This window comes from Phycodurus eques, chromosome 17, assembly GCF_024500275.1.
Source record: "Phycodurus eques isolate BA_2022a chromosome 17, UOR_Pequ_1.1, whole genome shotgun sequence".
NCBI lineage: Eukaryota > Metazoa > Chordata > Actinopteri > Syngnathiformes > Syngnathidae > Phycodurus > Phycodurus eques.
Window position 1 is genome coordinate 15902215 of NC_084541.1, and position 25033 is coordinate 15927247.

The following is a 25033-nucleotide window of genomic DNA, read 5'->3' on the forward strand; positions in this document are numbered from 1 at the left end:
TCATTAAAGACGCCACTAAAATGGAACATGGCGTCTGTTCGTCCAAAGCGAAGGCGCCAGATTCAAAAGTGGCGACATGTCACGCAGCGGAGTGGAAACTGCAGCCCACAGCCCGCTCCTCTCCTCCAGGTCGGTAACGCACTTATATCAATTATATTATATAGCGCTCTCTTTGCTTATGTCTTCCACTAACACAGCTAGGATAACCCGGAAATGTCAGCAAAGCTAGCGCTTAAGTCGCCGTGCGCCACTGACACACGGCAGTTGAGACTCTCAATTTCAGACGTGAAATCCCCTTAAAAATACTTTAACGGGTACTTAATAATGTTCTTTTTAAAAAAAATAATAAGTAGTTTTTCAGGTTAGGCTGTTGTGACGACGGCGCGCGAGCTCGAAAGGCATTTGTGAGCAAGACTAATATGACGACTTGCGCTTCCGCTCCTGTGCGCTGTCTTTTAATGTGAAATCCTCCGGGAAGTCCTCTGACGCGACAGGCGACAAAGCTTTTAATCACATTCAAGGGCTGACTAGGGAACTTGTTGGACGCTCAATGTAAAGCAAAACCTGTTACAGTGCACATGTATGGATAAGTTGTCACATTTGAAGTTGACCACTTTGATGGGGGAAAAAATGTTGATGCAAGTGTGCCTCTGGTTGGTCTTTGCAAAATGAAGCATGAGCGGTTTTGATATTAAAGCAAAAGTTGCATTTATGTATATTTTTCTCTCAACTTTTTGGGAAATTGCAGTTTATTCCTAACACACTAAATGTGCATTTCCAGTTTGGGGGTTTGCCATTTCTTTGTAGTTTTGACATCTGTGCAGCTAGTCTGACTCGAGTTCTGTTCTCAGTTTCTGTTTTAGCCCACGGTCATGCGTTTGTGCGAAGGGCTGGTCGACAGCCATGTGGAATGGCCTCCCCGAGCCGCTTCTGGCTGCTGCTGCTGGATGCTCTACACCTGAGCCTTGGCTCCTACCTGGCTGCAGCTCTGTTTTTGACAGCCTTGTCAGGTTGGTCATGTACATTGGTACCTTTGCTTTGTCCGTGACCAAGCTCCAAACTCGACTCACCCGTATATGAACTCCAGTTTCCCCATTGAAATGCAGTTAATCTGTATGTTCTGGTGTGTTTTAATGAAGAAAAATAGCACTGTAGCCTATCTTAAAGGGCACATCCATCAATTTTCTCTACCGCTTGTCCTTACTAGGCTTGCGGGTGTACTGCAAAAGTGACTTCAATTGCTTGTATAGTATCGGCGGCTGTTCAAGAACTTGCCAACTCAATATTTTCTATGGAACCTAATTTTCTGAAAAACTCAGCTATTTTGTGCTTTCTCTAATGAAAGTGCATATAAATGTGTGGTTAAATTAGCTATTGACCATGTATAGCCTTTTAGAGTTGACCCTCCTTGTCCTGGTTGCAGTAATGTTTCTCCGATCCCGATGTCACCAACAGCAATCGGCCCGCGAGGAGGGGAGAGATCTGCCACCAACAAACCACGCAGGTTTAATTGGGTTTTGAGCTTCAGGACTGCTGCTGTATAGCTTTTCAAAGTATATTAAATGTTATTTTTTTTGGGTGCAGGACATCCATCTTGGAGCGTTGCATCCTTAAAGTGTCGACCAGCAGCGTCGCTGTGGGAACCGAAGATCTGGACAAGAGGTGTGATAACACAGCGGCTTCCTGCGCCCTTAATTGCTTATTATACCCACTGTCTAATAAGCCAACTTTATCTCAGCAGGGCTTCGCTCGCTCGCTGCTTCCCTCGCATCCCAGACCCGAACAACACTGAGACAAACGCTGCGGTTCTCAAGCGCAGACAGAAGCAGATCCTGTACGGCAAGACTACGAGCGGCTACCAGAACTACCTGCAACAAGTCCCAAAGTACGTGAGCAGTGGTGCCAGGATGAGTTCTCAGCCAATGATTCCACCTGCTTGACCACAACAAAAAGCTTTCTGATGGCTCTAAATGGTGCATTGGCAAATCCAATTCTCACATAGTCCTCAGCTTCCATCACTTATTGTGGTGGATAAATTGGATGACTTCAAAAGTTCTGAATCCGATCTGCTTGGATAATTGTGTACTAATGGAGGTTTATTCATGATGGATATTGGAGAAAGTCCGACTGCGATTGGAGTCCTAATTAAGCGGGGTACAGGCATACCGATAATCGGGCCAAATTTGAGCATTTTTCCAACGTTCCGATCGAAGTCTGCAGTGGCACGATTTATCGGCTGTCTTAAAGATTATAGCGTAATGTGGAGTTTGTTCTGGGTCTGGGCTGTCAGTGGGGAATTAAGTGACCAATCCAACCCTAAATACCACTGCTATCATGCTGCAATTTTACAAAATATAAAAAACACTACAGTATAACAATGTGGATGGAGCATTACAGCGAGAACTTGGCTACATGGCATATTTCACTACTTGTGTGCAGCACTTCAGATTGTCTCTCTTATTTTGAAACTCCAAATTGCAGCACTTCCGGTGGCGGACTCCAACTTGGCGATCACCACACGCTAGTAGGTTTCACTGATTGTCACACAAAAACTGCAAAGAGCTGAGTTTTCAGAAGATTGGTTTCCCCCCCCCCCCCCAAAAAAAATTTTTAAGTTTGCTGATGCTGAACAGCAAATATGCAGGGGAGGGGGTACTTTTTTTAAAAGACGGGGCCCAGATTTCACGCAACTTGTTTGGTGCTTTGGGTTGTTTTTCCTCATGTAGCACGTATGCTGCGGCTCAAATGCCAACAAAAGAAACTCTAAAGATGAAGTCTTTGTCACGCTGTCAAAACTCCCCTCAGACACTTGAGAGACCCAAAGCTCCACCCGTCCACCCCCAACAAGTACAGGAAGTACAGCAGGCGCTCCTGGGACATGCAAGTCCGTCTGTGGCGACGAGCGCTGCACCAGTGGGACCCGCCGAGCGACGCCCCCGACCTCGCTCTCGACCCCGTGGAGCAACTGTAGGTGGCTCTCACCTTTTAGATTCTGAGCACCACACTGACGTCATCATTGAAGTGGTATACGTTGTGCTTGTCAGTGCTTTTTATCTCGGTCTGTGAAATGACATTTTGGCAGGCAGAACCAGCTGGCAAAGATGACCTCTGACTTGTGTGACGATGGAGGAGCGAAGCAGAGAGAGAAGGAGACCCTGGCGGCCCCGAAGGCCTCCTCTGTGTCCCCCCTGTCGGCCGACATGTCGCCGGAGCTACCTGACGCCTGGAACGTTCCACTGTCACCGGTAACGTCATGCGCTTATTCCTTGCGCTACTCGCAAAAAGTAGGGGAAATTTCATGGACATAAATTGCGCAAAGATTTACAGGAGAACTTAATTTGACCTTTTCTGAACTATTGAATGCACATGTTTAAGTAATCTTTGCACAACTGGCTGTTCTCTGACAAGGACCTGAATGGCAAAATTCAAAACAGGTGTTTGATCCACAAATGGACCAATACATTCCCTTGTTCAACTAGAACTAGAATTAAACAGTCCATCACTCTGTCCAGTTTGACATGAGAACAAGGCAAAGCCTAACGATTGAGCAACAGTGCCTCGCCATTGCAAGCCGGATGTTCTGAGGAAATTGGCCACTGAGCACAGACTGTCATCAGCTGGTTGCTACAGAGAGACTGGAAGAGTGACAGAAAGGCATAGAACTGGATATTAAGGACCTCTTTGTTGGAGAATTAAAAAAAAAGTACTGAAACTTTGAACAGTTGGGCATGGGCACTCAAATGTTTCGAGAAGGTCCAATTAAGATCACCTAAAAGTTGTAGTGCAATTTAAGTTCATCTGGAAATTGCATCCCTAACATTTTGTGAGCAGTCTATTTAACCTGGTTCTTACAATTTCCCCACTAGGAGCCCGAGAGGAGCCGCCGACCACCTCGGGCCCCTCCTGGCCTCAGCTGCTCATTCAGGATTCAGCTGACCAACAACAACATGGCCGACTGGCTCCACCTCCAGCTGGAGGACGAGCATACAGGGGGTGAGGGCACGAAAACACTTCTTACTCTTATCAGTAGTATGCACTTTTATCGTGATGGGGGAAGCAAAACAAGTTCCCCCATTCCCAATACACTGTTTTACAGCAATAGTTTACCATGCGTATAATTTCGTGTGTACCTGTGGCTAAAAAGTGAACTATGGAGTCTGTTTCTGAAATGCACAAGCGCTTTCACAACAAAAACTGTTTCCGGGAATAAAGAGAGATCTGGCTACCTCCAATCAGTGTGTATGTGTAGCGCTGGCTTAATAGTATAATCGCCCGAGCCTTTTTTTAACTTTCTGTCACAAAATCTAAATGCCTATGTGCTTGCTTAAAAAATAAAAACTTTAGGTAATTAGGCTAATGTGCTATATATATTGGGTTTTACAGTTCTTTACTACTAATTTATAATGAATCTGTGCCTGAAAAGTGAAGCGTGGAGAGTCTGTCGTTGAAATACACAAACTCGGTCAATAAATGAGGAGATTGTTGCCAACAACCTCAAATTTATTTATTTTTCGCAATTCCTCTTTGTATTATAATATATAGCTAAAGTGGCCAGGGAATCCACTTCTTCCTTGACAATCCGTTATATGTGCAACTACTTCCGCATTCGTCAAAGCAGGTCGAAACGATTCCTCGAGTGAAGGGGATTTTGGCAAAGCACCCGTAGAAACTTAAAACGTCTGCCATGCCTTTTTATTTAACACAAGAGGTCACCAAATAGGACAATAGCTGGTGTTTAGGCATTATTCGCGTTTACTTATATTTGCATAAATACAGGATATGCATTTGTTTGTCCAAAGCTGTCAAAACATTTTAAACATTTGCTTGATAAAAGAGTGGTGCAAATCAGATTAGTTGATTTCAAATGGCTCAATCATAAGCGTGAGGTTTTTAACCTGGATTTAAAAACATTCAATAGTATACTGCATGTGGAGCCACAATATTTTCAATCATTTAGATTTTAATTTTCATTTTATTTCCAATACAATCAGGGCCTGCAGTTTTTGCATTGCATCTGTGTGTGCTGGTCAATCGGCAGATGTGATTCACCAAATGCATTTTGTTTGCAATTGTTCACTTTGCTCAGTGTGTGGTAGGTCTTTCGTGCATCCTATTGGGGGAAATGTCCCTTTTGTCAAAACATGCATGGAAACACGGTCCTGAATAAATTTACATCTTAATGTTCAACAATTTGGTTGCAAGTCGGATTAGTAAATTAACGCAGCGACAAAATTGCCATATTTGCAACACTGACTGATTTTGTAAACTCCGTTCTCATCCATGTTGGTGTGTAAACTGAAGGCTCCATCTGAGACCTTTGTTCAAACAGCTACCTCTTTGCGTCTCGTTTCCTTGTAGATTTCGGTGCCGATGACCAACAGGTCCCAATGGTTTCGGACCAGTACTTATGGAATCCCTACTGATCGACCCTCGCTGCAACTAGCCTGGTTCAGTCATCACTGAGCAATGTCATCATCAAGATGCTGGATTACGTCGTCTGCACTTAAATCTTTGTGTGTGTTTCCGGTATATTTGGCTTTTTAAGAACACTGAGGATTTGAAATGAGCGAGGGGACGATGTGATATATTTTTTTTTTTTTTTGGGGTCCTTGAGCTTCTTTGCTGTTGTTGTACCCAGGAGGGAATTGATGAGGTTTCCCAGCTGCTCTTAAAGGTATCCCAGTGTTTAACAGACAGAGGTCGACTTGGCACTTTGACCCGAGCATGTTTCTATCATTTGCACTCTTGTGTTAACCGCACTTTGTCACCTGCGCCGTGTTCTCAATGTCCACAAAACGTTCGTACTTAAAGTCACCATGTGTTTTTTTTGTTGTTTTTTTTCTTTTCTCTGTCACTTTCTGGTCTCTGTAGAGGCTGTTTTGTTTCGTTTTTGTCCATGTTCACCTCTGTTCTGATAAGGCTGCTTCCACCATCTTTTCCTTTTTTTATTTGTTACATAATGTGTGCTGCTTTGAATATTGAAAGCGTAGCTGAAATTAATAAAGATGTAAATAAAGTGTTAAAGCTTGTATTTATTTATTTATACTGTATAGCCATCCGTTTTATGCTGTGGGCACACAAGGAGGAGCAGCACAATGGCCATTCGATTGATGCAGTGTGACAACTCTAATGCTGTCATAACTGTTTTTATAAAGTACAATATTAAGGAGTGCAATTTTTCCTCATTAAAATACACCCTTGGGGGGGACGTGGGGCTGGAACAGATGAATGGCATTGTCATTATTTTCAATGGGAAAAGATCGTTTGCGATGTGTTTTGACCACCGTGGTCACGGGATTAAACTCTTATCTTAAGGCACTGCCATTTTATTTTTATTCTTTTATTTATATATATATATATATATATATATATATATATATAAAAGAAGCTACGTCAGTATGTTTTGTGCTCCAGTACCCGAGGGGCTTAAGCACCAGGGACCAAATTCCTTGTTTTGACATACTTGCCCAATAAAGATGATTCTGAAAGACATTTTCTTGAGTGGTTCACATGACTTTTCAATGTTGGTTTTTAAATCTAAAATTGGCTCAAAAAAATGTAAATGGCAGGTGCTGGTACTGAGGAAGGGGGGGTGTAGTCCCTCCCCTCCTCCCCTGCCCTCCCTCCTCGCTGCCACCGTAAATGTTATTTATGAATGCCTCGCCGCTCGTGTGCACGTACAAATCCGTATCATTATGTTTTAAATAATCGGACGACACCGGTTATCGATCGTACCGCACGCCTGTGCCACGCGTGCACCGACGGTAATTGATTGCGGTGGCTGCCTTTTGGATGCTGAGCTCGGCGGCGGTGGTGGCTGACTCCTGAATCACACTGGGTCAGTACGCCGAGTAACCGGGGGCTGACCGAGGCACCGGGAAAGGGGGGCCGTCCGACGAGGTAAGCCTGCCAGCCATCCATCCGTCTATGCGTCCGCGAGTGTGCAACGTGCCCGCTTGTTTTGCGGTTCCGTCTGGGGGTGAGAGGAGGGTGGAGGCGGTGGCGATGGAGGGGAGGGGGAGCTAACAAGCCCGGACACATCCATCCCGCAGCATCCCACCGTGTTGTTCTCCTCCCTCCAGCGTTCATTTTGAACCCAATATACGAGAAATAACACTAAGGGCGCGACGCTAATTGGGAATATTTGGCGTTTCTTGACACATAAAAACGCAGAACTCTCTGACGGGTGAACGGGAACAGCCCCGTCGGATATTTACAATTTTGGCTAAGCACTTGCTAGCTCGGTGCGGGGCTCGCACTGGTTAGCGGCGGGTTCAGCTGCATTGCTAGCCCCGCAGTGCAGCGGCCGGCCGGCCGGCCGGGGCGTGTTGTGGCAGTCAGGCCGGGAACAAGTCGAAGCTCGTCGGCTTGTTTTTCCAAGAGCTTCGCGGGCGAATATAACCCAGCGTCGACCTTGAAAGTTATAACGAGATGACATGTTATTTATAGCTAGTGGACTGCTCGGCTGTGTATTTGTGAGTAGTACAAACGTCAAATGAAACCAATGAAATGATCTCAATTAGGAACCGTCATCTCCCGTCAAGCTTGTATGAAAAAGCCCAAAATGACAGCGTCGCGTTGACGCTCCTCTTGAACAACAACTGGCAAGCGGTAGCCTCCTCCATTGAAAACAATGGGAAGCGTTAGCATCGAGCTAGCTGTGGCGGCCTCAATGGGGCGGCCTCAATTACACCCCAGCAAAAAAACACACACTGTGTTTGACAATATTTGGGTAGGCGTCAACATCCTACACTGATTTTATGTTCTTGTGTGACCAAATAAGGCAGCGCGGATGATTAGTGGTTAGCGCATCTGCCTCACAGTCCTGAGGTTTGGGGTTCGAATCTCATTTGGATGTTCTCCCGGTGCTTGTGTGCGTTTTCCAATGGCTTCTTCTCACATTCCAAAAACATTCTTGGAGACTAATTTATCCATAGGTGTGAATGTGAGCATACTGTAAATTGTTTGTCTATATGCCTGCGATGGGCCGGCCGAGTGGTTCTTAACCTTGTTGGAGGTACTGTACCGCGCAAGTTTCATACATGCATTCACAGAACCCTTCGTAATTGCAAAAAATAAAATCTGCTTTATGTCAAATTCAAAACGGGTATAGATCTTATTTGTGCACAAAATCAGCCTTCAACCAACAAAACATGAATTTCACACAAATATTTCAATTCAATGAAAATTTACTGTCAATCAATGTGAAATTTGCTATTGCCTTTCACCTTGGCAAGCGCCACCTTAATATCATTTTCACAACAAAGTCTGATCCTTAGTTTTTGTGTCTACAGTCCTCGAAACGATTGTTGGCTGAGATACGCTTGGTGCAAGCTTGCCTATATTTGGAAGTGGTTGAAGTAGCACGGATGCTTTTCCTACTTGTCGGTCTATTGCTATCTTAGATATGAACAAACGGTAGATTCAACTCGCCCTTTAGAGCCGCGTGCCTACAGCGACGCTAAGCTAGTAGAGGCAAAGTGTCAGCGTGCCTCCGCATTGTGCTGCATGCGCTTTCACACAACGCCGTACAATCCCAACAAGGGCACTGTGAATAACCTTTCATCGGTAAGAATCTTTTTGGCGCCCTTTTTTCCAAATGTTCTCTATTAACAGAACATGCTTTGACGTTGACAAAAAACTTGAACCTCATGAAAATCGGTTGAGAAATGAGCAAGCTCATATTTATTTCCAATGTCCATGCATTGCCTTGGATGGGAACGTTGCCCTCACCACGTAGGCACTGAGCCATGCTGCTACAGCGCGCTGTAGTATGTAGGCTTCTATTCATGCCTGGAATCATTCACGCATTCCCTACTCCTACTAGTGAAGTGCGAGATCAGGGGTTTCAGACTCATTTTTGTCACGGGCCACATTTGTTGTTATGGTTTCCCTCAGAGGACCGTTATGACTGTGAAACCGTAAACAGTAAATTTTTCATTGTCTCATCATAGTATTACACACAACAAATAAATTGGATAACTAGTTTTGAAATCAGAAGTCAAAGATAATTGTTTGTTCAGCTATTGTTCAAGTTACTGTAAAAAGAGGTAGGGAGATACTTTATTCATCCCATAAGGGATGAATATGAATATGAGGATTTGAAATTTTGGTACACATTTTAACAAGAATCATGGAAGTTGACACATGATTTGGTTTCGCGGGCCACATAAAATAATGTGGCGAGCCGAATGTGGCCCGCCGGCCTTGGGTTTGACACCAGAGTGCTAGATGTTAACTCGTAGAATTTTATGATGTAGTACTTTTGATGTAGTAATTTTATGATGTAGTATTTAGCATGCAGTTGCAACTAGTGCTCTCGCTAGTAATGTAGTCGTTCTACTAGTGCGCAGAAATGTCATACAAGAGTGGAAGACAGTAGTGGGGGAAAAAAAATCACAAATAAGACATAGTCGTTCTACTTATATGCAGAAATATGCAGAAGTGGAAGGCAGTAGTAGAAAAAAACATCAATACTAAGACACATAGTAGTCGTTCTACAAGCGCACCTTAGTCATTCTACTAGTGTGCCTTAGTTGTTCTACTGGTGCACCTAAGTCGTCCTACTAATGAACAGAAATGTCAAACATGAATAGAAGGCAGCTGCAGGAGTGGAAAAAAATGTCACAAGTAAGAAATCGTTCGACTGGTGTGCTGTGAAGGTTTGTATAAACGTGACGATTTCCTCCTCGCAGGCAGGTTCCTGAGGCCGCCGACGGACGAGACCCGGCCATGTTGTCCTCGTGAGGGTGGGCGGGGCAACCTGGCCCGCAGGTGCAAGGAGGAGGAGTCTGCAGCTCTTAGCCCCTGCCCTTTTCTGAGACAAGATACACACAAGCGGGCGTGTCCCACGCCTCCCTCCTCTTTCTCTCCCTCCTCCCCTCCTCCTCCTCCGCCACCATGACGTGGTCGCCTTGCTGGTGGAGAACGTGAGAAAGTCTGGAAGGCGACCCTGCTCAGCCGGGGGACTCGGACCTGGTAAGTGGACGTGGGGGCGGTGTCATCCAAACGCCACGACACACCTAAACCCTTCTCTACTGGCCTAAATGCTATCGAAATTATAATATTTGTTCCACTAAGTTGTAATGATTTATTCCCAACGGTCTACTCTCTTCATCTTGTATTATTTATGTTGGCTACACTACTTCCAGTTCTGTAAGTGGATGTTTTTTTTTTTTTTTTTTTTGTCCAATCAGATTTCACCCTTTATCTGCTGCCATGTCAATCTGTCCAGGGCCTTCAGCAGTGTTGGCCGATGTAACTTGAACTATAGTAGCAATGGGATGGCATCTGATTTCAAGTTGGTTCTCATTGGGCCATAAAGCTGGCCCTCAATGATATCCGCATTATTCCTTCCTCCTCCTCCTTCCTTTGAGGGGAGCCATGATTTTTTTCCACACAAGGCCCAGGTAGCTTTGAATATTCCCCCCCCCCTAAAAGCCCAGTAAACTCACCCAAAAAATGATGGCAGAAAAACTGTAGCCCGAATAACACATAACACATCAGGGAGATTTATTTTTTGAGTTATAAGCAAAGTTTGATGGCTAACTGCATTCTGTAGTGATAGAACTAGATCGTTCTTGTGAAGAACGAAGTGTGAATTATGCCGAATAGCCACTGCATAGAAAAAGAGCGCTTGGTAATTATATATGGTAGCTATATATTTTATTCATTTTTACTTACATGATAAACAGACTCCCAGAGTTCTATAATAAATCTAAGACGCTTAACTGAATAATTGTCACATATTTAAAAACAAAGCTGCGTGTTTCAAAAGGAGAACAAAATCAAAACATCGTCGTCTTCCCCCCCGTCATCAGTCTTCATGGCAGTCAACAAAAATGAAAGCCCACAAGGAGTGACCTTTGATCGCCGTAACATTTGAAAAACATAAATGGATTTAAATAGGACTCTTAGACTTTCAACATAGTTCTCGAGCGACATTTCCAGTTGTTGCGCTCCAGTACAAAGGTGATGTCCTAAGAGGAGCTCAATGTGGGGTGTTATGGTGATGAAAAAGCATTTACAAAACAGAGCATGTTATATTACTCATTCATTTCCTTTTTTTTAAATTTTTTAATTTTTTTTTGTGTGTGTGCGTCTCTTAGTCCCTGCTGGACCCGAAAACCCTCGCAGCGTGCTGGTCCCCAGATGGCTTGATGCCTGGTGAGTCTGCTCAATGAACAAAGCTCTCAAATTCCCTAAATAATGATGTCAGTGTTACAAAGTGGTATTCAGGCCTGGCTAAAAAGAGGAAATTGAAATTATACAAAGAGAATAATATCGTAATCTGAAATGAATTCAATTGTATTTTATTTATTTATTTTATTTTTTTAAAGTCATAAAATGAAGCGAACAAAGCAGTATTTTTATCTTTTTTTGTAATGTTATGAGAATGTAGTCATACTCTTAAGAGAATTGTTGCATTCTTTTGAGGGTTTTTTTGTCTGAGGAAAAAGTTGTGATTTAATATTAGGTTTTTGTCTAGAAATATTTTGTTTATTTTCTGGGAAAAAAAATAACAAGGGAATACATTTTGTATTTTGGGGGAGAAATGTTGTAATCTTAAAAGAATAAAGTAATTGTGTTCAGATCGCAGTCATAGTTTTTTTTAATGAAAAAAGTTCTCAAGAGAATAACATTGCATTTTTAAAGAACAAAGTCATAATGTTTAGGAAGAATTTGTCCTATTTTTCATAAATGTGATGTTGTTCATGAAAAGGTCTAATTTTTCAAGAAAAAAGCCATACTTTTGAAGAAAAAAAAATCATATTTTTTAAGAGAAAGCCCTATTTAAAAAAAAAAATAATTCAAGAAAATTTTTCAAGTGAAAAGAGACTAGTTGGGTGTCGATTCTTGAAAGTAATCTTATAAGAGTGCAAATTTTTTTTCTTGTAATCTTCTTCATCTTCTAATGTTTCTTTGTAATATAAATACTCCATGGTAAGAAGTAATATGAGCTGTATGTAAATGCTGTGTGTGCACGTGTGTGTCCTCAGAGAGCAGCTACTGGCAGCTCTGCCCTCCCTCTAAGTCCAGCCTGCAGGGGGGGTTGCTGAGCTCTAGTTTCCCTCCCGGCCCCGTTCCCCTCGTGCCGCCCGATGCCCACCTTCAGGACGGGGGCGACCCCCTGGACGGCCCCCACTCTCAGCCGCAGCAGCACCGGCCTCTGGCACCCAGCACCTCGGCGTCCGAGCTCTCCCTCCCCGGGGCGGCGGCCCCTCCCGGCCCGGCCCCGCCTCCCCCTCCTCCCCCGCCGCCCAAACGCCACTGTCGCTCTCTGTCGGTCCCGGAAGACCTGTCGCGCTGCCGCTACACTTGGCGGCCCAGCGCCTCGAGGGTTTGGACTCCCGTCAGTCGCCAGCAGTGCCACGGAGGAGTGGGCGCCGCCGGGGCTGCAGGCGCGGCGGCGGCAGGCGGCACCTGCCCGCTGCGCGCACCGAGCTCCTCCCTGAACTCGTCTCTGCACTCTTCGTCCAGCCCCACCTTCTTCAGCCTGGCGCTTTCCCCCGACTCGCCGCTGCCCTGGAACTTCCCCTGGGACCCCAGCGAGGCGGCGGCGGGGGGCGGCGCCTGTTGCTGTTTCTTCCCCTCGCCGTCCTCTTGCTCCTCGTCACCCTCGCCGCTCCACCCGCCGCCGCCTCCCCAGCGGCGTTTCTCCCTCTCTCCCGTGCTCATCAGAGACTCGGCGGCCGCCGCCTTCCTGCCCCCGCCGCCCGTTCCCAGCCAAGCGGCGGCGCCTCCGCCAGGCTGCTGTGCGGCCGGCGGTGCGGCGGCGGGGGCCCCGGTGCCCGCCTCGCCCTCCTCTGCGTGCAGCACGCCGTCGTCCCTGCGCCGCAGCCTGCCTCCGCAGCTACCGCGGTGCCACTCGCAGCCCTGTGACCTGCTGCTGCTCAAGCCTGGGCTGAAGAGGCGGCGCGACCCCGACCGCCCCTGCGCCCGCCCCGTCCTCGACTTCACCAAGATGACTCAGGTTCGTGTGCCGCTCATGATCACTTGCCCCTTTCGCACGGACACCAGCTCTTTACTTATGATAAGTTGTACAGGTGAGGCAAGGCGACCTCGCCAAAATATCGGCGAGTTGATATTGGCTTGGCTGGTCCATACTAAAAAATCCTTCCTGTGAAATACAGCTTTGTTTAAAAGGAAATGCCGGCAACACCCGACACATTTCCCGTCCCGTTGTGTTGAAAGCACGGCTTCTTATCATATCTTTTGTTACAGCTGTGACGCAGCAATTTTGCCGGATGTCTGTGTGAAAAAGTTGCTTGTTCTCTGTCCCGCCCCGCAGACCCGCAGCATCGACCCGCAGTATTTTGAGCGCGGCGGCAGGCTGGCCTGCGGCGGCGACCTCTTCATCGGCATGGAGTCCTTCATGTCCGACTTCCGGGGCTCCTGCTCGCCCGCCGAGTGTCTGGGCAGGTCCAGCATCGGCCCGCTGAGCGAAAGCGACGAGGAGTGCCGCGAGGACGACGACGACGACGGCGAGGAAGACGAGGACGAGGACGCGGACGAGCGCGAGGCGGCGCAGCAGCAGGCCGTCTTCGAGAGGGATTGTACAGAACTGGACTTGAATTTAATCGAAGAAAACTGATGTGTTTGTAAATGGAAGGCCGACCTTGTTTTTTTTTTTATTTCATTTTATTTTTAGATCAGATTGCTTTGTTATTAAAATTAGAACAATCCCCCCCCCCCCCCCCCCCCCCTCCCCCGAAACCCCCACCGTGCAGCCACTCAGCAAGGCTTTCAGGAACACCTCCCATTGGACGAGCCGGAGTAAGTCACAGCGGATTGACGATGATGGTGATGATGCGACTACTTGCTGGAAAGACTCATCCCCTGCTGTCGGAAAACCTTCAAAGTGAGGACGAGCCGGTCGCCGGCGGTCTGTCGCCAGATTTTGACCGTCCGGTGTCATCCGCGTCCCCACGTCTTCCGCAGCTGCCGAGTCTCCCGACAGGCCGCTCGCTTGACACGCTGCGGCGTCCACCTGAAACACCGCCAGGCCGCTGTCACGCTTGCTACATACCGACAGAGCGGCCGTCCGTTGTTCCTCAAGGCTCAGGTCAGACAAATTAGAAGAAACTTGCTTAAATGCTGCATTCAAGTCTGCTTGGCAGTAGGAAATCTCATGCAGCGCTTACTTGGTGTCACCTCAGAGAACTAATATTACTGCAAGTCACTTTGACATTTTTCACAGTTTGAACCTTAACACTGTGCCCAAGTGTAGGAAAACTGTACTAAAAAGTTATATACAACGGAACTGTACTTGGACAGTGATTCTTTTTTACATACCACTCGAGTGAGCCCGTGCACCACACTTTAATAATCTGATCTAGAACAAATCAAGTCTTCATTAAAGCGCTTCACCACGCAAGATGGTCTCTTTATGACAGGTGGTGTAATTCTTTAAAAAAAAAAAAATTACGCCAAGTACCACCTAGGAAATACTTAGATCTCCGGGTATTGCGACGCTTAACTTGACTTGCATGGTCGGCCTAAATATTAATCAAAAACGAGACAGAGGTTTTACTCCTTAAAAGTACACTTATTGTAAGGCACTGTAATCGTATGGACAGTTGAAATACTGAAAATATATATATTTTTAAAAAAACTACTTAGTGATTCGGTTCAAATGTATTCCACATAAAAGTTAAAAACTGCCCTGAAATGAATTTTTAAAAAACGGTTATTAAAGTTGTAATGCAAACGTATGGAATGTAAAAGTTAAATATAATTGAACTGTACTCACGACAGGGACTACCACTAGAGGGAGCCCACTCACCACACTTTGGAATCACTGGTCCACTAAATCTGTTGAGCGCAATATGTACAGTATTTGATGAAGGTAAACATACAGAAATTACATCTGGCATTGCACTTTACATAGATCGGAAGTCTTAAAGTTATCAGTTGTCGACGATGCAGCTTCTGAAATGCGATATTATGCCTAAACTGTGTCTAAATGCAGTCGAGATTGCAGCACATTTGCTCTAGTTTATCTTAACTGAGCCTCCAAGTAGTTCATTCAAGGAAGTTCAGAACATGTTTGCACTGATAACCACATATTCAAAAAATAATAATAATAATAATCAGCAGCAGCAGTTGACCCATATGGGTGTGGCGATGTGTTCGGGTGCACCACGGAGCTGTGTCGGCGTCGTCCTGTCCCTTCCCAGTAGCCACTGATGCTGTCGTGTACCTGAGTGTTCGCACTTTCCTGTCACCTTCACTGTGTGTGTGTGTGTGTGTGTGTGTGTGTGTGTGTGTGTGTGTGTGTGTGTGTGTGTGTGTGTGTGTGCGTGTGCGCGTGTGTAAGGACAATCATAAAGATAAATTGTTGGGAATATCTTGGTATGACTGTATCTTCTTCTTTTCCTTTGGGCTTGTCCCTTTAGGGGTCGCCACAGCGCGTCATCCTTTTCCATGTAAGCCTATCTCCTGCATCCTCCTCGCGAACACCAACTGCCATCATGTCTTCCCTCACGACATCCATCAACCTTCTCTTTGGTCTTCCTCGAGCTCTCTTGCCTGGCAGCTCCATCCTCATCATCCTTCTACCAATTTACTCACGATTTCTCCTCTGGACGTGTCCAAACCATCGAAGTCTGTTCTCTCTAACTTTGTCTCCAAAAGATCGAACCTCGGTTGTCGCTCTGATGAGCTCATTTCTAATTTGATCCAACCTGGTCACCCCGAGAGCGAACCTCAACATCTGCAATTCCGCCACCTCCAGCTCTGCGTCCTGTTGTCTCTTCAGTGCCACTGTCTCTAATCCGTACATCATGGCTGGCCTCACCACTGTTCTATAAACTTTGCCCTTCAGCCTATTAGAGGCTCTTCTGTTACATAACACACCTGACACCTTCCTCCACCCATTCCAACCTGCTTGGACCCATTTCTTCACTTCCTGACCACACTCACCATTGCTCTGGACGGTTGACCCCAAGTATTAAAAGTCCTCCACCCTCGCTATCTCTTCTCCCTGTAGCCTCACTCTTCCCCCACCACCCTTCTCATTCATGCACATATATTCTGTCTTACTTCGGCTAATCTTCATTCCTCTGCTTTCCAGTGCATGCCTCCGTCTTTCTAACTGTTCCTCCACCTGCTCCCTGCTTTCACTGCAGATCACAATGTCATCTGCAAACATCATGGTCCACGGGGATTGCAGTCTAAGATCATCTGTCAGCCTATCCATCACCACTGCAAACAGGAAGGGGCTCAGAGCTGATCCCTGATGCAGTCCCACCTCCACCTTAAATTCCTCTGTCACACCTACAGCACACCTCACCGCTGTTCTGCTGTCCTCGTACATGTCCTGTATTATTCTAACATACTTCTCTGCCACTCCAGACTTCCACATGCAGTACCACAGTTCCTCTAGGTGTACTCTGTCATAGGCTTTCTCTAGATCTACATAGACACAATGTATCTCCTTCTGACCTTCTGTAGTTTTCCATCAACATCCTCAAGGCAAATAATGCATCTGTGGTACTCTTTCTAGGCATGAAACCATACTGTTGCTCGCAAATACTCACTTCTGTCCTGAGTCTAGCCTCCACTACTCTTTCCCATAACTTCATTGTGTGGCTCATCAACTTTATTCCTCTATAGTTCCCACAGCTCTGCACATCACGCTTGTTCTTAAAAATGGGCACCAGCACACTTTTCCTCCATTCCTCAGGCATCTTCTCACACGCTAGAATTCTACTGAACAAGCTGGTCAAAAACTCCACAGCCACCTCTCCTAGATGCTTCCATACCTCCACAGGAATGTCATCAAGACCAACTGCCTTTCCATTTTTCATCCTCTTTAATGCCTTTCTAACTTCCCCCTTACTAATCATGGCCACTTCCTGGTCCCTGGTTCCTCTTCGACTCTCCTTTCTCTCTCATTTTCCTCATTCATCAACTCCTCGAAGTATTCTTTCCATCTATCTAGCACACTACTGGCACCAGTCAACATATTTCCATCTCTATCCTTAATCACCCTAACCTGCTGCACATCCTTCCCATCTCTATCCCTATGTCTAGTCAGCCTGTATAGATCATTTTCTCCTTCTTTAGTGTCCAACCTGGCATACATGTCATCATATGCCTCTTGTTTGGCCTTTGCCACCTCTACCTTTGCCCTATGTCGGATCTCAATGTATTCCTTTCACCTCTCCTCGGTCCTCTCAGTGTCCCACTTCTTCTTAGCTAACCCTTTTCCTTGTATGATTTCCTGTACTGTGAGGTTCCACCACCAAGTCTCCTTCTCTCCTTTCCTGCCATACACCAAGTACTCTCCTGCCTGCCTCTCTGATCACCTTGGCTGCAGTGGTCCTGTCTTCTGGAAGCTCCTCCTGTCCACCGAGAGCCTGTCTCACCTCTTCCCGAAAAGCTGCACAACACTCGTCCTGTCTCAGCTTCCACCACATGGTTCTCTGCTCTGCCTTTGTCTTCCTAATCTTCCTCCCCACCACCAGAGTCATTTTACACACCACCATCCTATGCTGTCTAGCCACACTCTCTCCTACCACTACTTTACAGTCGGTAATCTCCTTCAGATTACATCGTCTGCACAAGATGTAATCCACCTGCGTGCTTCTACCTCCGCTCTTGTAGGTCACCCTATGTTCCTGCCTCTTCTGCAAAAAAAGTGTTCACTACAGCCATTTACATCCTATTTGCAAAGTCTACCACCATCTGTTCCTCCAAGTTCCTTTCCTGGATGTCGTACTTACCCATCACTTCTTCATCACCCCTATTTCCTTCACCAACATGTCCATTACAATCTGCACCAATCACGACTCTCTCTCTGTCTGGGATGCTCAGAACTACTTCGTCTAGCTCCTTCCAGAATTTCTCTTTCACCTCTAGGTCACATCCTACCTGTAGGGCATAGCCACTAATTACACACACATTATGCATAACACCGGGTGTTTCTCTTCCCATCTACAACATGGTAAAATAATTTCAACCCTGCCCCTAAACTTCTAGCCTTACTGCCTTTCCACCTGGTCTCCTGGACACATGATATATCAACCTTTCTCCTAATCATCATGTCGACCAACTCCCGAGATTTTCCTGTCATAGTCCCAACATTCAGTTCTAGGCTCTGTGCTTTCCTCTTCTCTTTCTGCCGAAGAACCCACTTTCCACTTCTTCGACCCACAGTAGCTGAATTTCCACCGGCGCTCTGCAGGTTGAAGGCGCCGGTGGCGGACGTTGTTAACCCGGGCCACGACCGATCCGGTACGGAATTCTTTGGATGAACGCTCATATTTGTTTGGCAAAGTTTTAAGCCGGATGCCCTTCCTGACTTACTAGTACTTTGTATGACTGTATAAGAGAGGCTAATTTAGTAATACATTATTGTTGTTACTGTGTGGCTTTTGATTCTAGATTTTCAGTTTTTGGGAAAGTACTAAAACGTGCACAGAATGTTCAGTAACACACACACACACCACGCGCGCACGCGAAGCTTTCCACTTCTCTCCTTTCAGTCAGTTGCTCTGCAATGCCCAACGTGAGCCTTAACAAAACATTCTGTAAATCAAAATGTGAAAATGGAGGGGGGGGGGTGGAAAAGAAAAGGAAGCGTGTTTCCGTAGCTGTCCAAATTTCCTCTAGTCCTTAAGTTGATTTCAGACGTTTTGTTTGGTTTTATTCATATTTCTCATCGGGCATATGAGGTCGTCAACATCAAAATGGGACGCTTGAGCACGATGGACAATGAGCTGTTATGAACAAGTGAGACGAGAACACGTCTTTTATTATTATTATCATTATTGTTATTATTGTATGTGTTTAAAAGAAAAAAAAAGAAATGGCAATTTGAAAAGCAGTTTGTGAATAAATTATTGAGAATTATTTTACAACGAACATTGGTGTCGTGTTTATTGTCATCGGTAAATGACGATTCAATGGGGGGGGAATATGTTTGAATGGTTTTAATAAATTTCTATACAAAATATATGTAGATAAAATATATGTAATATTTTATGAATACAGTGGTGACTTGACACATGAGTTTAATTTGTGATGCTCGTAACTCAAAACACTCAATCTTTCACTATTGAAATGAATGTGAATGCAATTAATCTGTTCCAGGCTAACAAAATTAAAAAATAATATTTTCCAATGTTTTGAATGAGAATACCAGTACTCTTTAATATATTTTATAAAAACATACAGTAATGACAAATTGAATACATTTTTGTCACTCTGCTTCAATGCACCTTGTGCTGCTCATTCTGGGTTGTGCACCTTGGCCACCTCGGGGCAGTTTAAGACAGATGCGGATATAATTTACCAGAGACTCAGCTTCTGTCTCGGCTTCTCAGTACAGCTGTAGTATTAGTCATTATTCACAGAAGAGAAATAATATATGCCTGCGAGTGCTGTTATATGGTCTGTCTACATGTGTCGCAGCACCGTTTGTGTTCAGATATCCATAGCTTTAAAAAGTAACAACACCGCAGGATTGATGCTAATTATTAGCTCCTGTGCCAATGGAGTTTACCATTGTATGTTAGCATTCAGGTAGCGGAAGCTGTGTTGTTGCTTTAAATACACAACGTGTAATTCTCTTTATTTTACGTTTAGTTTGACTGTAACCTTCAGCTGAGAGTGGCAATAAACGGCTTGAAGCCTCTTTTTTGAAGAATGTTTACAAAATCTAACACTGCCACTCATTGTGAAGTGAGTTGAGTCACCAGCCACCGTACGGTGTTCGTATGTGCTCTCAAGTCAAGGCAAAAAAAAATAAAAATCGGCGGATCAATAAGTTGGGTCACTCATATCTCAAGGCACAGAAAATGATTTGAAATGTCAGTGAATTATAAAATTCTTAGTGTGGTGTTTCGAAAAGACAAGAACATAATCCAGAACAATAGAAAGCACTTTTATTGTGCTACTGAGCCCACACTTCAAAATAACTTGACAGTGCTGTGGCATGCCTAAAAAGAATGTTCTCGGCGATTGCTGGAAATAGAATGTGACTCGGTGCTATTTTCTTTTTTTTTTTTTTTTTAATTGTTGACATGATTCATAATTCTTGGCTAAAACATCAGAAAATAAAAAGCTTGTTCCGAAGCATGTTCTGTCCGTGAGATTATGCAAACTGCAGAGATTGCGTGCATCAGTTCTCTGCGGAAGAGGGGCCGTTGACCTCGGAGGACGATGGCGGAGGCCGCCTCGACGGCCGGCGTCGAGGCGACGTCGATGGGCACCACTCGCTCCTTCCCGTCCCCGGCCGCTTTCTCCCGCGGCGCCTGGATCTGCAGCCGCCCCCCAACGAGCGAGCAGCTGACCGTCTCGGGGTCCACGCCGTCCGGCAGGTCCAACTCCTGCCTGAACTCCTGACACCTGTACGAGTAGGAGCCTTTCCCGTCTTCCTGCTTCTTCTCCGTCTTTCCGCTCACCCTCAGCTTCCGGCCCACCTGCTTGACGGACAGCTCCTCCGGGGAGAACTCTTGGGTCTCCAGGCTGAGCGCAAAGCTGCCTCCGTCGGGTCTCAGCTGGTGGAAGGCGATGGGCCTGAAGGTGGCCGTCGCCGGGGTCTGGTCGATTTCCTCGAAGATCTTCTGGTGCAGCCTCTCCATGTACTCCATGTTCTGCCTCATCTCCTGCACGTGGCGCAGCATCTCTTGCTCGATGTGGTAGAAGAGAGGCCTGGTCTCGGGCCACAGGCTGCGGACGGGCCAGCGAGCGTCCATGAAGGGCCTCAGGGCGGCGGACGGCTGGAAGACGCTGGGGCACAACATCCTGCTTCCTCTTGTTTGTTGATCGTCACAGCTTGGGGTCTGCAGTGTCTGATATTGGGACGTCCCTGCTGCTTATATACACCCGCCCGAAAGTTCCAGCAGCATTCCGGCGTGAGTGTGTGTTTGTGTGTCACAGTCTAAATGCAGCACAGACGGCTGTCGCATGCCGACATGTTGCTGCTTTGTTCTATTTCCGAGACCGGACTCTGTCATAGGCTTGATTAAGCAGCAGCGGAGAGTTAGTAATGAAGTAGTTTAATACTGTACTTAAGTATAAGACAGACAAATATAATGTTCATCGAGACATTTAAACTCATTTCGGCTCATCAGTACAGTTTTGTAGACTGTACAGTACACTTTATTAAACAGCTTGCTCAGAGCTGATATAACACTGAAGGAATAATCTGCTCGCACGTGTGACAGGACTTCATAGAGGGGGATTAGCTCAAATGGTAGAGCGCTCGCTTAGCATGCGAGAGGTAGTGGGATCGATGCCCGCATCCTCCAAGTTTTCTTCATTGTTTTTATTTTCTATTTTAACATTTGTGCATACAACACTCTCTAATCTAAGTAGTTCAAGTTATGTTTTTCGCGACAAGTACTTTCATTTTGTCCAATGGGGTTAAACTGGAGTCATCGTATTCCCCCCCTCCCCTCCGAGTTGTCATCCAGAGGGGAGGAGTCTCCTTACTGGGTCAGGCTACTGAACGGAAAAACCCATATATGGGCCGAGGAAGTGATGACGTTGTAACGAGGGGCAAAAATCCGAGTTGTTGATTTGATCTGTCACTTCCGGCCATGGAAACCATAGACACACGTATCTATATATATATATATATATATATGTATATAAATATAACGAAATATTTTTTATTTTTGCATCACTTCTGTTTATGGTCGCCTCCGAAATGGGTGGAAACCTAGTAGCCAAGGTCGCGCGCCATTTTACAAAATAGAAAATAAAGCTCATACCCGGAAGTCTGCTGGCAGCTCAACAGGAAAGTCCCAGCTGTGCCCATGTATGGGCTTCCGTCCTGCCTAATTTGGTAATCTACGTCACGACACGAGTCTTTATGAAGCGAGCCTCACTGAGGAATCCTGTCGGAGCTCATGCTTCAGTCACCGTCCGCAACAAGTGAAAACACCAACCGGAAACAAGCACTGTTATCCCCTCATTTACGAAAATTATCACTTTAGCCGTCCGCCGGGACTCTCTTTGGGCTCCCGGACCAGACCCAATCCCGCGTTGGCTTCTTCCGAGGGTCCGAGCCCCGCGAAGAAGCAAGCCCCGTCCTCCCATACGGTCCGCGGGCAACAGCGGAGCCAGAGTGCCGGTGCCCCGGAGCCCCAGGAGCGGCCGAGCCCCAGAGAAATGGCCGCGACCAAAGCGGAGCTGCTGCTCTCGGCCCTGCAGATCTCCGAGCCCCTGGCCGGATTTCCTCCCGTGCTGTCCCCGTTGGACGGCTACCCGAAGCTGGAGGAATTGCAGCTGCTTCTGCAGAACGCCGCCGAGGGTGGAGGTCTGCTGAGCGGGGAGACCGGGGACTACGGAGGTGGGTGGCTCTGACACATAATTGCCCATTAAAAACCACGGGTAATGTTTCATTGAATGCGCAACACCATTTACTGTAGTGAAGGAAATGTCTTTAGAACACGGAATACTGACATTATTAACCATGCAAATTAAAGCAAAATATTCATCACACATATGACATTGGGTGTGGGCCAAATGCAGTATTTTCTAAAGCAGTCAATCCCAACCACTGTGCTGTGCCATGAGAAATCGGTGCAGTGGAAGATTATCCAATTTTACAATCGGTCCAACAATTATTTCATGTATCTTTGTTTCTCCATCGATGCCAGCGACTTATCGTGACAGGTAGAACAATATAATGCTCTTCAACTAGATGGCAGAAAGTGCGATTAACCTGCGTATCTGCCTGTTGTCATTCATAAAACAGAATAATATCATAATTTTGTGTTCAACTAAGCAAACGCAGATTTCACACCGAATAAGTAAATCGAGACAAGATCACAATTATTTCAGTATATTTACGGTTCGAGACATTTTTGTATGCCGTTTACTGAATGCAGATATGCCCACATCACGCACCACCACACCGGGCCCCGCCTCTTAAAGGCACATATTTAACACAGCGACACTATTTTAATGTACGGTATTTCCTATAAATTTTATGATTAACATTTTTTTTGTTGTTCAAATGTTTACAGCGCGTTGGAAAAAGTGAGTTTTAAATCGGTTAAATATGTTTAAAACACTGCGATTGGCTGGCGACCAGTTCAGGGTGTACCCCGCCTCCCGCCCGAAGATAGCTGGGATAGGCTCCAGCATGCCTGCGACCCTAGTGAGGATAAGTTAATTGTTAATTGATTAATCGACAACTAATCAATCATCAAATAAATCGACTAGTTTGATAATCGATTAATTGTTTAGAAACATTGATTAACTTCAAATTCCAAACCCTTTGAATTTCAGCCTCTTGACAGCAAATATTTATACATACAGATTTGTGCCTATTTTTTCAAATGTATTTTGCCCGTTTGCTCCTAATGGCTCAATTGGAGTCGCACGGCGCGATGGTCCAGTGTTGTGATCTTCTCTTCTGTTACGTTTCAGACCTCCTGTCGGAACTGGCTGACCTGCAGGGCCTCCCCCCGCTGACCCCTCGCGTCCCCCCTCTGGCGTACAGCGGCCGCTTCACCTTCGAGCCGTCTCCCGCGCCCGCCGGCGGCGGCCTGTGGCCGGAGCCTCTCCTCAGCCTCTTTAGCGGTTTGGTCAGCGTCGCAGCTCCTTCAGCTCCCCCCTCTTCTTTGTCGGTGACGTCCACCCCGAGCCAGTCGCGCTTCGGCTGCGTCTCCGCCGATGTCGCCTCCGTCTTTTCCGTGGCACCGACGTTCGCCGCCGTCGACTCTCTGGACCCCCAGCCGACACCCTTCCTGTCGCAGAGGCCGCCCCCGGCCTACCCTTCCTCTCGGCTGCCCATGCTCCCGGACTACATCCTGCCTCAGTCGCAGGATGCCGAGCTCCACCTAAACCGGGAGCGGAAGCCCGTGATGTCACAAGGTGGGAATCCCCCACAACCACCGCTCACGCCACTCTCCACCATAAAGGCCTTCTCCTCCTCGCACTTGCCCAAACAGCCCCTCACCGCGCCCACCTGCCAGCTCACTAAACCGTGCAGGAGGAAACTGCAGGGCAAAGCGTCCCCACACGAGCGTCCCTACATGTGCCCGGCGGACGGCTGCGACCGCCGCTTCTCCCGCTCAGACGAGTTGGCCCGCCACGTGCGCGTGCATACGGGCCAGAAACCCTTCCAGTGTCGCATTTGCATGCGCAGCTTCAGCCGCAGCGACCACCTGACCACCCACATCCGCACCCACACGGGCGAGAAACCCTTCGCCTGCGGCGAGTGCGGACGCAAGTTCGCCCGCAGCGACGAGCGCAAACGGCACACCAAGATCCACCAGCGGCACCGGGACCGGAACGCCATCCCCGCCCCTCCCGCCTCCTCCTCAGCTTGCTCACCCGCTCACAGCTCCTCCTCGCCCGCGCCTCCCGTCTTTAGCCCTTCCTCCTTTCCGAGCTACCCCAACCTCTACTCCTCTTCCAGCTGCTCCTCATCCCCTCGTTCGGAGCGGCCGCCCAGCATTTCTTCACTTCACAACATCTGCTAACGGGAAGTTGGACCTCTGAGCGTTCAGATGGTTCGCTGAGGACACACATCACGAGTAAAACATGAGAGCTGCGAGCAGGGGTGAACGGGCCCTCGCGCCTCCTTTTGCAGACTTGAAACCATTATCAAACTGTTAAACCCTGGGATCCACCCACAATGGCTGCTTCAAAGCAAAATGACAAACTTCCTGTACAATTTCCAGTATGGGTCCTTGAGATATTTTCATGCGTCCTGTCACGATAGACGTGTCCACCCAATTTGACGATTCCGAGAGGTGCAAAGAACTCGAACCCACAGCAATGACAATAAACTATAAAAAGTTCATTAAACAAATTAAACAATTGCCCCAATCAAACACAGTTTGTGAACTGAATGTAAAAAAATTTGTAATGTGTGTATATATATATATATATATATATATATATATATGAATATTTTTGTACATATATATATTATTTTTACCTACCATGTAGGTTTGAATGTTCACATGCATTTGACACCTAATGTTTTCCTCTTAACGGAACAAGAATAAAAATGTTGACTGCAAATAAATGCATCACGTGGTCTTCTTTGATTCTCTGTAAC

The 25033-nt window shown here is 46.4% G+C and overlaps 5 protein-coding genes and 1 non-coding gene across 9 annotated transcripts; 5 read left to right on the top strand and 1 right to left on the bottom strand.

Moving 5' to 3' along the window:
- The first annotated feature begins 21 nt into the window (after positions 1-21).
- slbp2 (stem-loop binding protein 2) lies at positions 22-5497 on the top strand. Its single transcript, XM_061702997.1, has 9 exons — positions 22-129; positions 852-1010; positions 1424-1504; positions 1585-1662; positions 1742-1885; positions 2806-2967; positions 3083-3245; positions 3867-3993; positions 5359-5497. The coding sequence occupies exons 1-9, from the start codon at positions 77-79 to the stop codon at positions 5421-5423; spliced, it is 1032 nt and encodes a 343-aa protein (XP_061558981.1). The 5' UTR covers positions 22-76; the 3' UTR covers positions 5424-5497.
- A 1182-nt stretch (positions 5498-6679) lies between these two features.
- fam53c (family with sequence similarity 53 member C) lies at positions 6680-13606 on the top strand. Of its 4 annotated transcripts, none has more exons than XM_061702589.1 (5): positions 6680-6900; positions 9696-9978; positions 11109-11166; positions 12000-12973; positions 13292-13606. In XM_061702589.1, exons 3-5 carry the CDS (start codon positions 11160-11162, stop codon positions 13592-13594), a joined length of 1284 nt encoding a protein of 427 aa, XP_061558573.1. In that variant the 5' UTR covers positions 6680-6900; positions 9696-9978; positions 11109-11159; the 3' UTR covers positions 13595-13606. The 4 variants fall into 4 exon arrangements, with proteins under 4 accessions (XP_061558573.1, XP_061558574.1, XP_061558576.1 ...); XM_061702590.1 differs by lacking the exon at positions 6680-6900 and adding an exon at positions 7027-9630; XM_061702592.1 differs by lacking the exon at positions 6680-6900 and adding an exon at positions 7027-7475.
- Positions 13607-13718: 112 nt separating this feature from the next.
- Positions 13719-18844, top strand: LOC133416441 (uncharacterized). Its single transcript, XM_061703329.1, has 2 exons — positions 13719-14065; positions 15399-18844. The coding sequence occupies exons 1-2, from the start codon at positions 13798-13800 to the stop codon at positions 15773-15775; spliced, it is 645 nt and encodes a 214-aa protein (XP_061559313.1). The 5' UTR covers positions 13719-13797; the 3' UTR covers positions 15776-18844.
- A 1028-nt stretch (positions 18845-19872) lies between these two features.
- hspb9l (heat shock protein, alpha-crystallin-related, b9-like) lies at positions 19873-20798 on the bottom strand. Its single transcript, XM_061702653.1, is given in 2 exon segments — positions 19873-20170; positions 20172-20798. Coding segments are annotated over 2 exon segments (624 nt in total). The 5' UTR covers positions 20754-20798; the 3' UTR covers positions 19873-20128.
- Positions 20799-21187: 389 nt separating this feature from the next.
- On the top strand, positions 21188-21260 carry trnaa-agc (transfer RNA alanine (anticodon AGC)). Its single transcript has one exon. It is a non-coding gene; the product is annotated as a tRNA-Ala (tRNA).
- Positions 21261-21865: 605 nt separating this feature from the next.
- LOC133415937 (early growth response protein 1-B-like) lies at positions 21866-24984 on the top strand. Its single transcript, XM_061702493.1, has 2 exons — positions 21866-22306; positions 23392-24984. The coding sequence occupies exons 1-2, from the start codon at positions 22126-22128 to the stop codon at positions 24447-24449; spliced, it is 1239 nt and encodes a 412-aa protein (XP_061558477.1). The 5' UTR covers positions 21866-22125; the 3' UTR covers positions 24450-24984.
- The last annotated feature ends 49 nt before the right edge of the window (positions 24985-25033 follow it).